Source organism: Apaloderma vittatum, unplaced genomic scaffold, assembly GCF_000703405.1.
Source record: "Apaloderma vittatum isolate BGI_N311 unplaced genomic scaffold, ASM70340v1 scaffold15058, whole genome shotgun sequence".
Classification (NCBI taxonomy): Eukaryota; Metazoa; Chordata; class Aves; order Trogoniformes; family Trogonidae; genus Apaloderma; species Apaloderma vittatum.
The window spans coordinates 1-16,428 of NW_009729194.1; the positions used below are offsets into that span (position 1 = coordinate 1).

General features: G+C 36.8%; 1 protein-coding gene across 1 annotated transcript in view; it reads left to right on the top strand.

The window, feature by feature from the left end:
- Positions 1-1,426: 1,426 nt before the first annotated feature.
- RFX6 (regulatory factor X, 6) overlaps positions 1,427-16,428 on the top strand; it is a 31,798-nt gene continuing 16,796 nt past the window's right edge. Inside the window, exons 1-4 of the mRNA XM_009874361.1 lie at positions 1,427-1,594; positions 3,092-3,153; positions 9,529-9,606; positions 12,556-12,583. Coding sequence (XP_009872663.1) covers positions 1,427-1,594; positions 3,092-3,153; positions 9,529-9,606; positions 12,556-12,583 — 336 coding nt within the window. The remainder of the gene's footprint in view (positions 1,595-3,091; positions 3,154-9,528; positions 9,607-12,555; positions 12,584-16,428) is intronic.

The following is a 16,428-nucleotide window of genomic DNA, read 5'->3' on the forward strand; positions in this document are numbered from 1 at the left end:
GGCTGACTGCTCGCTCGGCCGCGGCACCCCCGCGCCTTCCCTCCGCTGCCGCCGGCAAGCACGGAGCCCGGGTGTCGCTCACACCCCGAAAGCGGAGCCGGCAAGGAGGGCTACATCTGCAACAGCTCTTTTAAGAACTTTTGTCGTTTGTGGAATTGTGAGATGTTTGGTAGTTGGATCTGTCTGTCTATCTATCTATCTATCTATCTATCTCTCTGTCTATCTATTTTTGGATCAGCCTTGTCTACAAATAAGGACATCCATCCCCAAAACTTCTGATCTTTTTCAGTTAGTAGGGGTTTATCACTTAACAGAAATCTCTTGTCAGGTTCTCACAGTGTGTGGCTATCAATGAAATGTATCCAAAAAAAGCATAGGAGTGAAATGTTACTTAAGGATTACATTTGTGAATGCCTGTATTATTATCCTTTAAGGGCGTGACTGTTAGATTTTCACCATTTTATACTGTATTTTCATAGAATCATAGAATGGTATAGGCTGGAAGGGACATTATAATATTTTACCATCCATGGAAGACCTAACTTTACTCCCATTTTATTTGGGAAAAAGTTAGCTAAATAAGAGGTCAAATTCTGCAGACATTAATTGATAAATGTTTCTATTAAAGCACACTTGAAATCAGAGAGGTGTGCTGTTGAATTAAATGGGAACTTAGTACCAAATGCAGACTGTAAATCTATTTTTTTTCCTTCTAACTGAAAAATAAGTGCAATCCAAATTACCCGGTTTCTTAGTTTAGTTTACATCTGACTTGTGAGTGTAAATTGTAAGGAAATGAGTTTGGTGAGTCAGTGCAAAATTATTCAGTATGCAGCATTTACTGCACAGTATTTTCTTACAGATTTGTGTAACTTGAGAAATAAATTTGTTGCACATAATCCCAGGAGTAGCAAATAACGTAAACCGATAAAGAAAAGAAAAAGGACAACAGTGAGATACTCAGCTGTTACCAAGAGTTAAATGAAGTGAAGACAGCTAGTTTTTTACTTTAGTTTTTAAAATTTTACTTTAATGACCGTCACTAAGAACTTCTATTCTGTAAACCAAATGGGAAGCTACATAAAATTGCAAACTCTTCAGAAAAAGCCAGTTCTTTGCTTTTTGGTATCATTTGGTCAAGAAACAGTTTCAGGTTCAGCATGGAAATTAAAAAGCAAAAGTAGGAGGAGATGTTTGCACAGATGTTAAAGGCATTTCAGACATTTCAGAAAAAGACTCGTTAAGAAAAGGAACCTGGCCGCAGGTTTTCCATGTTCCACAGCATCAAGTGTAAAATCAATCCTTAAAGTCTCTTTTGTTCAGGAGAAGCTCATCTGTGTGCTCTTGAGGAATTCTTCAATAAAACTGAAAAAAAAAAGAAAAAAGAGCAGTACTAAAAAATAGAAGGCAAAGAAAATTGGGAGACATGGCATGTTGCTTCTTACTCTGGGAGTTTCTTTCTCTATACAGGCTGGAAGAAAACTACATTGTCTGTGAAGGAGTTTGTTTACCAAGATGCATCCTTTATGCACATTATTTAGACTTCTGCAGAAAAGAGAAGCTGGAACCTGCCTGTGCTGCAACTTTTGGGAAGGTAAAAAGTAAATGCCTTCATAATTTGTTAGATTAATTTTTTGACAGAATCACAATTTAGTACCCCTTTGTCAAAATTCCCCTAAAATTCACATTTTCTACTGCTGATGTACATGGAATATGAAGGGATTTCGTGACATCAGCTTTAGGAGAATGGAACTGAAATACACATTTAATACCAAAACAAGACATTCTCTCTGAGAGCTTTTATTTTTCTTTCCGATGATGACGTTAATAGGGTTTCCACACAAACAAATCTGACATGGAAGACACTTTTAATTATACTAAAGGCAGTGTAAAGTGAGATGTGACACAAAAAGCAATACAAGAAGGGGAATAAAAGTTAATAAGACAAAGAGCTCCTAAATGAAAAATTGTTGATTCATCCTCTTTTCAACCCTTCCCTACAATTAATCCTGAAATCATTTAATGAAAGGGAGATGTGAACTCTCCAAATTAAAACCTGAGTAGTCAGTGAAACAGGAAACCAAAAATGCTTCAAGGATCATCTTTTTTTAAACACTGCTGATCTAGTCATTGTTCATACATAGCAAAATGCATTAATTTAATTAAATAACAATAATGGATTTAAAATCCAGCTTGTAAAATGTTCACTTACTGTTTTTTTTCCCTCTTGAATTGGATATACTGAGAAAGTGTATGTCTAATTTTCATTACATGGATTAGTATAGATGAGGAAGACAATAGCTTTCCATTTAAATGTTGTTTTGACAGCTATCTACTTATTAGATGTATCTATTAGATCTACCTCTATTTCTCAATTACATTTTTACTTAATAAACCTTTAGACTTAAACATCGTTCTCTACAGGAAGACTAGGATGTTTTTTGGACACTAATCTCAATCTCAGCAGCCCAGTGACAGAATATTTTGCTTGGATTAAATCACGTAACATGAATTTTTTATGTGCAGCATAGAGCTAACAGAAACGTTCCTAGGGTTTCAGTGAACATAAATTTAAGACTGTGCAACATTTGGATAGTAGAGGACACAGAAGTACTTGTGAGGCAAATATTTATTTGTTTTAACCTTCAAATCACACTTTCCAAGTGAAAAATCAATTTATTTTTAGTTGTTTGACTTTTGAAACAGAGTAGATAGAGAATAGATCTTTCTCTGATTCTGTTTAGATCTCTGGAGCAAAAGATACAGTTGTACTTTAGGGACCCAAATGAAACAGAATCCTCCTGAAGAATACTAAATTTTAAATTGTAGAACTGAAAATGGAAAGGAAGAACAGGTGAGAAGGGTGGGAAGGAGTTTATGAGTGGGAAGACTGGAGACCCACAGCAAGATGGACAAAGATGGAAGGACCCCTGCAGGGTGAAATACGCTTAATTGTTTATGTTGCAACATAAACATCACAAATATTTATTCATAGAGTACATTAGACCATGTATTTATGCTACAATACAACAAACAAATTGCTAAGAAAGTATACCGGTGTCAGAAATTAATACAGTTATTTTCTCTTTAGACCATTCGTCAGAAATTCCCTCTCCTCACCACAAGGCGGCTTGGAACAAGGGGACACTCAAAGTAAGGCACAATTATCTCTGTACCCGCTTACAGAATACATTCTGAGAATGACCTGTATTTCCATGTTTCCATAATAGACACTAATCGGCAGGGGGATTTACTCAGGTGACTTTTATGTACATTATGAAACTGTGTAATTTAACTGTGATTTTATTTGCCTTTTGCAAACCTAACAATGCTCTTTTTATCTTTCTACATAATTTAATTCTGCATAATAGTTCTACATAATAATTAATTTAAAGACACTAGAAAAAAGCATTGTCATAAATTGACAAGATGTATGTCTACTCTTTGTTGTGGGCAATTTCTCAAAACTCTGAAAATTACACAATTTAGTGCAGTAATTTTTAACATAATGCAGTAATTTGAAAAATAATGCTTCCAATTGAGTTGTATATTTGATGTGTGGAAGATGAGGCTGTAGGAATAGATCACAGATAATTATATATCACTTGTGATGAAATTTAATTAGTTCTGGTTCTGGCTTTATGTTTTTGCCCATGAGAGTGTAAAACTGGTGAACAGTGATAGCAACATATTTCTTTACATCCACCCTCCCCGCTGTGTCCTGATAGCAAGACTGATGAGGAAGGACTGATGAATTGTCCCCAACCTGAATTTATTTTTTAATAGGGGAATGCTGCTTCTTAAGGAAATGAAAAACTGCGTGGTCTATTGATGTGAGGAATGTAAAGAGTAGGGTATTGCTAGTGTCAAGCTATGAGTTAATTCTAGGCAACTTCTGTCCCTGTCTGGGGAGTCACAAAAGTTCTCTATATTGCCTGAAACCAAGGCTGACTCTGAGCTTTTCTAACTGTTGTACTTTAGAGTGTTGTTTCAGTGTTTATCAATATCCAACCTAAAAAAATGTTTAGACCTAAATAATGTGTCCATACCACTCCACATAAAATAGGACTAGTTAAATAATTTTATTCTTTTAAAGTAACTCTCAAAAAACTTAATGTTCAATCTCAAGTCAAATTTGGAACAGATCCTTATATGTATGTTTCTATTCATTTCAGAATAGATTTTTCTGAAAATAAGACATTGCTACAAGGAGCAAATTAGGGCAGATACTGTGTCCAGCTTTCTGTGTGTACATAGAAATTAAGCATTTATTATTAGTGCCTATATTTTAGGACATGCATGTCTTTAAATATATGAGTAGCCCTAGGATTTTTCTAATGTTTAAATTTACAAATGTGTTTATGTACTTACTTAATAAGATTCATGAAACTATCCTTGACTCCTTGACAAAGAGTTAATGATTCACTGAAAAAAACCCCTAAACCCCAGAAAATTAGCAAAGAAACATTTTGCTAATGAATAAGATATAAAACTGGAATACTAGTGGTAATAGAAGAAATTCAAACATTCTGTTTGTTTGGGAAAACTCTTTATTTTGAATTACTTAGCCTTGAAAGGCAAAGTTAGTCTTGTATTTCAGTAATTCGTAAGCAAAACTCAAAACAAAGGGAGACTGAAACTTAAGTTCATTTCTCATTTTTGTAGATGACCTGTAGATGCTGAATAGAGACGTTTTGAGGGGAGTTAGTGTTAGAAAGGTTATTTATAAGGGAAAAGAGGGATTTCATGTATTGCCTCCTGTGGTGAAGTTCAGCTATAGTTACAGGTGTAAGCTAATATAGACTTAGTCAGCTTTACAGGTGGACATCTGCTGCTGCTGTGTTTAAGATTTTAGGAGATCTGACATTCAAAATCTGTGCAGGAAGATATGACAGCCTGCTAATTCATCAGTGCTTTTTGTTAAGCCCTAGTCAGATTCATAACCCAACATATTTGAAGAATAACTTTCAAGTTTTAATGAATAAAAATTATAATGCAAAAGTCTCCCTAATGCTCATTACATTTTTGTTCTGACATATCTAATGAATTGATAAACAAGATCCAAGTAAATTCCAAACTTCTAAAAGGTATCATTTCTCTGCATTGTCCATTAAGTAAAGGAGTATGTTTCAAATTTAGGTTTTGACATGGGAATCTAGCTACAAAATTAATTATGAAGGGATGTATGTCACTATATTTTTCTCTAAGGCATTTAACAGTATTAGCACAGAAATACCTCGTGCTCAACATTTCTCCAGCAGATCCCACATCCCTACTGACCTTGGTGGCGTTATGTGCCTTATTTTCATATGGATTAACTGTTCTTGAACAATTTCCTCACAGGGATGCGCCATCAGCAGGTTTTGTTTGAACATCTGGCATTTGTTTCTATTTTTTTTCTCATTGGAGTTTTCCACAGAGACTTTTTCCTCTGCAATTCTTATTTCCACTAAGATACATTTACATTGTTCTAGCTGTGCAAAAAAGGACCTTATAAAGGCACAAGTGACAAAATCTCCAGTTAAGAGATGGAATACAGCAGCAAGCGGTCATAGAGAAGCGGCAGTGTAAATAATGATTGCTGATTATCTGTTTATCTGTCTGTGATGTTGTGGACCATATTCCCCTCAGCACCACAGACTCACTGAGGAACACATTAATTTCTGCATTCACCACGTAGCAGTCAGTCACACAAATATCATTTACAGAAGTATTTCCATTAAATTAGTAAGCAAATTAAGGGGCTGTTCATCTGTTTCAGTACATGGCTACTTACCCTCTGTTTGTGTGCCAGCATGAACTCTAAATGTTGTGTACTGCTTCTGCATGTGACAAAGCATGGGACTGCTAATAGACACATCTTAGCAGCGATTAAAACCTATTTTTGTAAGCATGGTAGTGTAGTGACATTGTTTTGTTTCTGTTGTTGCTGTCATTATTTCAATGTAATGTTAGTAGGAGCAATAGTAGTACTTGCTGTTCCTGGCAGTGGTGTTTCATAGGGCAATATTGCCTAGGAGCTCTCATCATTGTCCAGAGCTCTACCCAGCTAGATGATGCAAAAGAATGAAGAGTATAAGGCAGTTCCTCTCAGTGGAATCCTTATTCTTCTATTGCAAAGAAAAGCTAACTCCTAAGGAGTAAAGCGCCTTACTGGACACTGCATGCATACATAGATAAAGACTGGCTGTGGCCAGGAGAAAGTAAAGAAAATTAATTCCTTTTTCCATCATCTTCAAGGTGACAGAGAAGTTATTTTCCTCCTGCACTGAAACGAGCCCTTTCTAGCGTTCTCATGACCATGAACTGCATTTGAGAAAGAACTCCTGCTCTAAGGTGTGAGATACAAATGCTGTTCTAAGGTGTGAGAAACACAAATGTTAGTTCCTCCTTTGATTCCAAGCAGCTATTGTCATCTCCAGTTCTAGACAAAAGACTAATGGGTCTAATAAATCCTAGAACTTCAAGTCTTTATCTTTCTCATCCAACAACCCATTTGTACAAAAGTGTCAGTATTAAAACACTCAGTTAAACATTTGGCTAAGAAAGTAAAAACATTGGACACAATTGTATAAACAAAGTTTGTTCATTTCTCATTCATGGTAATCACTTTAGGTTACTGAACGCAGGACAAGTTTTCTCTCTTCCTGTGGCATGACAAATGCTGCAAAATCCCCTCCTAGATTAGCATTTAATAAGAAACAGTTGTCTGTGCAGCTGGCTCTGGATCCACCTTCTTGCATAGGTAGTGTTGAACATACTGTGTCACTGCTAGAATTCAGTTAAAATCTTCACACGAATTACCTGGAGCAGCTATGTGGGAAAACATATATGCTGCTCAGTCCGTACACACAGAAGAACGTCTGAGCTCAGGTTACAATTTAATTTCTTTGTAGACTTTGATCAATGATGAATCTTAGCTTTTATCCATCATGTCTGAAAACTATTATCTTATTTATTAGGAGTGATTTAGTGGGTTAATAAAACTGATATGGCAGCTGGCCCTGTGATAACAAGTTATTGCAAGTCCCTGAACAGCTTAAGCCTATCATTTCCTTATCAGCTATCATTTGTGTCAGTGTATGCTAAAATCAGGGCTACTAGTTGCATAGGAACATATGTTACAACAGACCACTGAAACTGAAAGAGAAAAGCAGTTCAGCTTGTTTTTTAAAAGGTTTCTTACAAAAATTGAGAATAAGTTCCTTATGATGGCTGTTTTCATTTTACTAATTATACAACAGAAATACATATATAGTACAGACACATAAAAATATGTGCATAAGGAGACAGAAACAAGGTACTTAAGTTTTAGGTTAAAGATGTTATCAGTGTGTCTGGGATGGGTACACTATTCTCAACAAGGAGCCCAAAATAAGCTATTCAGCTAATGACTTTGAGTTATAGGAGAATAAAAATCTTCATACCTTATTACTTCGTGAAGTATGCCAGAGAGAGCTTGAAAAGTACAGATTGTAATATTTTTTAATTTGCTTCTGTGTCATGACTGGAAAACTGCGGTTTTTTAGTACTAAAAATGCAACTATGCAAATTGCTGAAGGAAATCCTAAAGATAACTGCTATGCCTTCGATACACATAGAATAGGTACTGAAAATATCTATTCTCTATGTAACAAAATGTCATGATGGTAAATTCTAATATCTTGGGGCACTCTGCAGCAAGAAGAAGTATATTGCCTATCACTGGAAACCTGAGAATCCAAATCATAGAACAATTCCTGTTTCTAGTCCAAAGATGTTAATATTGAGTTAGATGTTGAATAATCTAGTTACAGGATTCTAACTATGTAAAGAAATAATGTTTTTCCTTGCCTCTGGCCTGCTCCAAGTTTAGCAGGAGGGAATTCTAATTTGTGGTGAAAGTATGAAGACCTATGTCTGAGCTTCTGAGTATTAGCAGGTATTTAAAAATGATCAGTTCACCACATCCCTCAGAAAATACACTTAGAGGGCAAGAAAACTAACAGTAATGAAATAGGGAAGAAACTTCTGGCCTTCCAGTGGGTTGCCAGGTTCCACTGCTATATAGAGGTATTATGCAGAGTCATCAGTTTCAGACAAACAGTAGACAAACAGCTCTGATGTTTAACAGCAGTCACTTTCCGTCACATTTCTTGGCTCTGAAATCCTGAAGGCATACAACACTGTCCAGAAACAGAATGACTATTTCAGCTGAGATTTTCAAAGCTACATAGGCTAAGCAAATATATCGCCCTAATGAACATTTTCTTAAATATCATTTGTACCTAATGCCTTTAGTCAGCTTTGTAAATATGAAGCATTTGAGGGATTTGGTTTTATCTATGACTGTCCCATACAAGAACCAACGGTAATGGAGACTTCTTTTTAACAGTCATCAGTAGGAAAAGCAGAGAAGAGCTGAAAACTTTTGTGTGTGTGTGTTCTGTGAACTATTTGCTGGGAGTTTTATGTCTTCAAGTGTGCATTTCTTCAGGCTTTTGAGAAAGTGAAATTAGTGCAGTGCGTTGCAGAGCACTACCTCTGTGTTAGTCTTGGCTTATATGCAATGTACTTGAACTACAAGGGTTTTATGTTGAAGCAGTTTAGTTAAACCAGCTGCCAGGGTGCTTTCAAGCTAATTTCAGTAAATAACAAATGAAGCTGAGTATACTGCCTGTAACATTCTTAGACAAATTTGGTTTAACATAATCAGTTTTTAAATGTTGAGTGGAATTTATAGGACAGGGCCTATCACCTTTGATAGATGAACTCAAGCAAACTTTGCTACAACCGATAAAGAAAGCTGCCCTCAGCTTGCTCTCATGCCCTTCTCCTGAAGGTCACTTATTTTGTAGAAAAATCGGTGGAAAGCAGGTAACCAGTTTTCTTAGCACCAACCCACCCTCTTTAGTGTCTTTGGTTAAGGTGTTGGGCTCAGCACTGCAGTGCCTGGGAAACAAGCATGGGTTTCCTTCTACCAGCTCTATTTGGGAGCAGTAATATCCAGGAGAGCAGCAAGGGAGACAAGTGTGGCTGAGAACTGCTTAAGTGGCTAAATAATTCAGAGTCAGTCAGTCTACAACGTAAGAGAAGAATGAATAACACATTAGCATTTCTAGTCATAGAAGGCTGAGCACTCATTTATAGGGTACATTGAAAACTTATTTTCAATTGAGAAGTGCTCTGTGGGCCTGTTAAATATAACGGTGGCAAGTCCGATAAAATAAACCTGCTAGATCAAACCCAGCATCCTTTCAACAAATGAAGTAAAATGAAAGAGAATGCACATAGGGGAAAAGAGATGTAACATGTCTCTAGAAGATTGCCACATTCTTGACAATCTTATCCTTGATTTTTGGATCAAATAATGACAATACTGGTTTTTATGAGATCAGATTTTGTTCAATGTCAGTGTAAGGAGTTAAGAAGACTGTTAAGAAGACTGTTAAGAAGAGTTTTCAGAAAGCATTGAAAATCAGTTTGACCATTTGCTTTTCTTGACACCTCACTCATAAACACTCCTCTTTTTTTTTTTCCCCCCCACAGGTATCATTATTATGGAATTGGCATTAAAGAAAGCAGTGCATACTACCACTCTGTGTATTCTGGAAAAGGCTTGACCAGGTACAATAACATAACTTCTGAGGCATAGTCAGTGTAGTTCTAACTTTAACCTTCCCTTAGGAAGGTGTTTGTAGGACACTAATTTTTGTTGATATCAGAACTAGTATTACTGCATATCTCAATGTCTGACATTCCTAGATTTAAGTAGCTGCTTGCCCCCCCAGGACATTATTTTTTTTTTTAAGAGGTTGTTCTAAATCTTTAGCTAGCATCTTCTAGTATGACCCCACCACAGTCAGTGTAGAGCTGCATCAACTTCTGACAGCAGGGGATTTGTTCAAGGTTGTGTGAGGCAGCAAAACACCATTTCCAGAACAGTTGTGTCATTTTGTTTGCTTGTGTGTCACCCTCTGAGTTCTTTCCCCAGGCCAGCTTCCCATTATGAAACGTCTGGAGAATGGTGTGAAGCTGGCACCTGTGGGCAGGAGGGAGGGGTCAGTGTAGATTAATATTTACAGGTCCTTTGACTGGCTAATATCAGTTTAAACCTAACCCAGGAAGCTCTAATTATATTTATTTAAGGGACAGCTAGCAGGATCAATACGTTAACGATAGCTGCCTGTTGGTTTGCCAAAGATTAATAGTTCGTAAAACAAATGTCTCTGTTCACATATGGCTTGAATGACGGCTTTCATTGTCTATGGCAGTATACCTGTATAAGTGGGTACTCCGAGAAAGGAAAGGAATAAATGAGTTTATAATCACACATAGAAAATCCAGCTGCGGGCAGATTTAGGTTATATCCAAAGAGATTTTTTTCCAAACAATAAGACAAGTGTAAAAATTGAGGATGATGGTGCCAATGATGCTTAAAAGGAGGGATCTTTCCACTGCAAGGCTTAAGCTATAATAGTCTGGAATATACCATTTCCTTGTCTGGTGTTTATCCAGAACTGTGGAAGTGTTGCTGGTATACAGCGAGATGGGGTTCCTTTATCCTACAGAATTGTCATGAACAAAATGCTCATTTATTGGACTAAAAGACACTTCTTCTCATTTAAGAAAATATAAGCACTCTTAGTCCTTAGTTTTGTGTCAGCCAGTGCCTGTTCCATGTAAAGCTCAATCTAGCAGCAATGAATGCAAAGGAAGTGGAAGCTCTGCAAAATTTCTCACAGTGGGATTTCCAAGGGTATACACTCAAAGATGGCAAGATTTTCAGGAGTACTCACTAGATTCACTAGTTAGACACCTTGATATCATGTATGGGATGCTGAATTTTCAGGGTCCAGCAGTAAAATTGCTTCCCTAGCTGATTTGGAACAAAGAGTTAAATGCTTGTTTGACACAGTCTGGGCCATCACACCGTTGTCTGTGTGAGGAGAATGACATAGCAGCCTGGGGTTGAGAACAGGTAAGGAAAGAGTCAGGCAGTGTAGGGATTCAAAACTGAGACTGAATCTCCCGGTTGCTGGCGGCTGCATATAATGATCCATCATAAAATCTGTCCTTTGTCTGATGTCTCTTCTGGTAGGTGAGTTTTAAAAACGGTTCCTGGACCAAGCAGAAGTAAGCAGGGAAAATATATGGGTTAATAATGGTATCAGATCACAGCATGCCCATGCACAGATACAGGCCTATGGGGGCCTTTAAAACAAGACTTGCATGTTAGATGGCAGCTTGTCCAAAGATTAGAAGGGGCAATGGGCCTCCGTTTCATTGCCTAACTATAGGCTTCTACTGCCATTTCAAACCTAACTGGCATTCATTTATTAATATTTAGGTAATGAGCCAAGTACAATAGTCCTTAAATGCAGAATTGCAGATGCCTGAATTCTTAAATTCCACTGTAAATTTGACCTCCCAGTTCTTTTAAATGTCAAGCCTTGCCCTGTGAAAGGAGCCCACCTAACACCACCAACTGTTAGTATCCACAGCCCTGTGTGAAGGGCAGCTTTAGGTAACAGTTAAGGCTCTGGAGGAGCAGGTGCTGCCTTGGGTTTTTGCCGTACATTCTGTGTACATTTTGCTGCATGTGTGGAAATCCACAGTCCCTAACAAATACGTCTAGCTATGAAGCTAATGAGCTCAACGTTGTAATCAACTGAGTGATGCCTTCTTTCATGCTCATCTATCAGCAACCAAGGGAACTCTGTAGGTGACATACGCTGGATCATCACGTGGTGGGAACTGTCAGGCACCTCTGCCTGGCCTGCTCAGCTTCTGGCTTTCTGTCCAACCAGCAGAGCATCTCGACAGCATGAAACCATGATATTGCTGCTACTAATAATAAGACTTCATGTTGCCCACAGTATCTTATCAGTTGGCTGCTAGCAGAACAGGAAATAACAATAATCAAACAACATTTATCATTATACTGGTCCGTTAGAATCTGTATGTTGCACATTCTTTAGTAGTTTTAGTTTAAAACATGTGCTTTCTAATTTCTGCACTGAAGAGTTAATAGGACATTCACTATACTGCAACACGTTTTTGCCAGCTAATTAATCTTTGATCTGAGAAACGCACTTCACCTCCATCAGAATAATACTGTGGTGAAAAAGAGTGGAAGATCACCATGATTTCTTAATTTTCCTGTGAAGTGTAAGTTCTAGATATATTTCTTCTACTCTGAATTTACTCAGCTGTATCAAAAACTTTATGTTGCTGGAAAAGGCCTTAGGAACTTGCACTTGTGCTGCCCTTTTGCTATTTGTAAAGTTGCAAAGATCCAAAGTAAGAACTGAAACTGGGATTTTCACTTTACTGTTTGGACAATGATCATGATTTAGAAGATGTCAATAGATTTTGTGATATCCAGGCACCTGCAAATCAGTGGAAGAAGTTAAGAAAAAAGCATCGTTTTTATTATAATTACATTTGGAGAAATGTGACCATTTTTCTAATTAATCTGTTTTTATATATCTATTTTATATGTGTCTATGTATACATACAAACTCTAAAAAATGTTGTTTATGAAAAAATAATCAAATGTGTTTATTTTTAAAGGTTCTCTGGAAGCAAGTTGAAGAATGAGGTAAGTGCTGTAGTCTCTTTCCTTTCCCTTCTATTACAATCCAAATATGTCACCTGTGGTTTTCTTCACATTCATTTATTTGAAAATTGCAACAATATTTTTCATTCAAGGTTAGACTGCATAACCTTTTTTTTTCCTGAAGCTGCGTATTTGCTCCTCTAAATGTTCAAAGAAAAATAAGATTGGAAGGCACCTTGTGGGGTTTCTCTTCCAATCCGTGTCTCCGAAACCACAGAGATTCATAATAGACTATCTTAAGCAAAGGATCAAGATCTGGCTTAATTTTTTGCATGCATTACTTTTGCAGAAGGGCTTTTTCAGAATCTTGTTTGATTGGAAGCCAAAAGATTTTTTTTTTTTTTAATAAACCGTATTTTATACCTCCTGGCCAGGACTGTCTATTTATACTAGAAAATTATGGATTATTGTATGTCAAGGGTTAAAGATTGCTCCAAGGTTTGTTCTGAGACACTGAGTTCAACTGGCATGGAATAGCCTACATCCATATTATTAAACTTCTGAACCTACAAACTAGCATAGACACATCTCACCCACATTGCCACAGAGAAAAGCGCCTTGCATGCTGTGAGTGTTGAAATATGACTAAGAATTATTTGTGAGAGTGCAAATTGGCATGGACCAAAAGAATAGGAGGGAGCATCCTGAATAATACTGTTCCAGTATTGTCTGGGAATGTTTCCTGGCACCATTTAATTTATTAGACTAAATATACCCTCTGTGATCAACTGATACACAGCAATTCTTTCTCCTTTTTCATTTCCAGATAAGCAACTCCTAGCTGATAGCAGAAATTCTTATTGGTCCCTGAGAGTGTAACTTCGCTCTGTTGATTTTCATGCTCTTTATTGCCATTATCTCAAAGCCATCCAGATCTTTCTACATGACCTCTTGGTCTTCCTCTTTACTGATGATTTCATTAGCTCATGTCAGCCAATTTAATCTTTGAAATGTTCCATGAGATCTGATCTTTTAAACGGTCAATAAGAATCTTCACTTAAATCCCTTTTCAACCCAGTAGTTTCCCTGTCAGCACAACTTGTTAGCATTTCAGCTGGAGTCAGTTTCTTAAACATTTTACATTCTTGTACTAATCCCCATTCTCACTAGCATAACTTATCATTTCCTGAGGTGACACCGTGTCAAGTATTTTAGTGAGGTTCAGATAGATTAGATCTGCTTTGTTTTCCCTGTTTGGATAATCAGCTGTCTTACCAGAAAAATACAGTGCTATGCCATGGGGTATCCCCAATATATTCAAGGATACTACATATTCATTCATAAGCATTCATTCAGAGTTTTGAGATGGAAAATGTTTGGTTCGGTTGGCATAAATGAATGCACATTTACTTCTATCTCTGATGTGGCATTCCCAGACAATTTAGGAACTGAAAGTAGCATTTTCTGCCCCAAACTTCAATACTTTTTTCCTGACAGAAAAATAATCACAAAGAAGTAAGTGGAAGTAAATGAGAAAGGGCATATCAGTATGAGTTTTTGATTGTCCAGTTCTGTGTTGTCTGAAATTACTCAAGTAGGTCTTGAAAAAAAGGCCTCTCATAATCAAAACCAAATTTCGGTAATCTTAGTGTACTGGAAATTTGGCATCATACTTTCCATTAAAGTGAACAAGTGTATATGCTTATTCATTTGCTTGAAAGCACATGCAATTAGGTATTCCTGAAAGATTTACAATGATTGCATAAGGCGTAATTCTCAGTAGGAACATAAAGACATTGAAAAGATGTTAAAGCACTGATTGTCTAAATATACTGAGTAGATGGCATTTGAATGAACACTTATTGAGTGCCAGGGACACTGTTTACTTCTGGTATGTTTTATCACATTTTCTAGTATTCTCTCTGTAGGGGGAGATACCAGCAAATTCTTTTATCTAAACCAGTTAGTGCACCATTAGAGTCTGCATGGTTAATTAGGCAGATAATATTACTGTCATTATCTTAATGTTAAATGGCCATTAGAAACAGATGGCATTAAATTGAAAGGGCAAGTGGCAGTGGGTTAAAATATTAAGTCTAGAACTGAGGCAGAGTCATATAAGTCCATTAGCAAGGTAAAAAACATTGCAGATTATCTTCTCTTAAACCTCACCCACCATCACTGCCTTCTTTTAGATGAACTAATCTCTTTTAATCAGAGCTTTTAATATATTTCATGGGTAATTGCATAATAAAATAATTAAGATTAGTCCTGTTATTAAAAAAACCCAAACCTCCTGATACTGAGAGGCAATTATAACACTGCAATAGTATTTACCCGAAGAGGTAGTTTCCAAATTTTTACAATTTCTTTGACTTAGAGCCTTATATGTATTTGAATAGTAGATAGCACAGCTAAAGTGTGTTTACACAGTGTACGCTTTTGTTCCTTGCTGTCTGTTTTGACAGACGTATCACCCTGTAAAAATAGGGAGAGATATGTATGGTGAATAAGTTAGTTACAGCTATAGTTTTCTGAATTCAGCATTTGAGAGAATTTCACTTGAAACAGGCCTCCAGTTCATGAGTTGACATTTATAGGAAAATATTCCCTTTGCACGCTTTTACACTAGATGTTACATCATGCACCTACTAGTCCTGCTTCAGTGAAATCTGACTGCATGCAAAGGGGTGGGAAAAGGCCACACCAAGTACCACTCAAATGTCTTGTGCATGATCATAAATTCCATTCATCAGTAAAAAGGGAATCTGCAAAGAGGTAATGGATTTACTGAAGGAGTATGCAGAAGGCCAGCTCCAGGCTCTGTACACGGCCTTGACATAAGGACCAGGTGGGCTAAAATGGAACGAAGGATTTCAGCCAAATAGTATTTTCTAGGTTTGAATGCAATCCAGTGAGAATAAATACAATTTAGGCAGTAAGAACAGAATCATAATACAAATTTTATTGCCTCTCTCGAGGATGAGGGTTTCATCTTTATTATATAATTTGAGAGCTTAGGAAGTGTAATGTGTTGTGCATTGTAAATATAAGCACAGTATCACTATATCACTGCAGAATGTTACTGCACAGCTTTACTGAGAAGTAGACTAAATCAGATTTTGTGAGAGTATTAGGTTAGGAATCTGAACAAGGGCTGACTTACCACATAGTGCTTCTTGGTCAGTATCCACACGTACAAGACTGCTTGTTGTTCCATCCTTCAATCTCATCTCTCCGAAGGTTAACATCCAATAATTATTCAGGATCTTTTCTCAATCTGTACCAGATGTGTCTACAATATTTCAGATGTCACAAAGTAAAAAGTGTTAAGAGGTGAATTCTAGGAACTGAAAGAAACTCCCAGATCAGCAGAATTTGACATAATTCAGGAGGAATTTATCTTTCTCTGGGTCAGCATCAGCCATATCTCAACAAAGTAACTAGAGAGCACTAAATGTCTGGGAATATCATTCTTACTGGGATGTGAGACGGGAGCTTCATGTCAAGTCTGACAAAGTCGCAGAGCACTATATAATAAATATTTAGTTCAGAAGTGTCCGTAGACCCTACATACCATTGTGACATAAAATATTATCAAACTTTATGATAAACTAAAATAACGATTGCCGTGGTAAAACATAGGAAAGAGAGCAGAGGAGAACGAGGATATTTCCAGCACCTTAGATCCTTGCACTAGAAAGATACATTTTAAATAAAACTTAGTGTCTTCCTTAGGGTATCACAGTCCATACTGTCGAGGAGAGTAGTATTCTACTTTAATTTTAAACATAGATTAAATCCAAAGCTTGTAGAATTCCATGAAGCAATGTGGCTCAAAGACTGCATCACTCTGGCGGAGTTTAGATCTAGGCATATGTTTAATT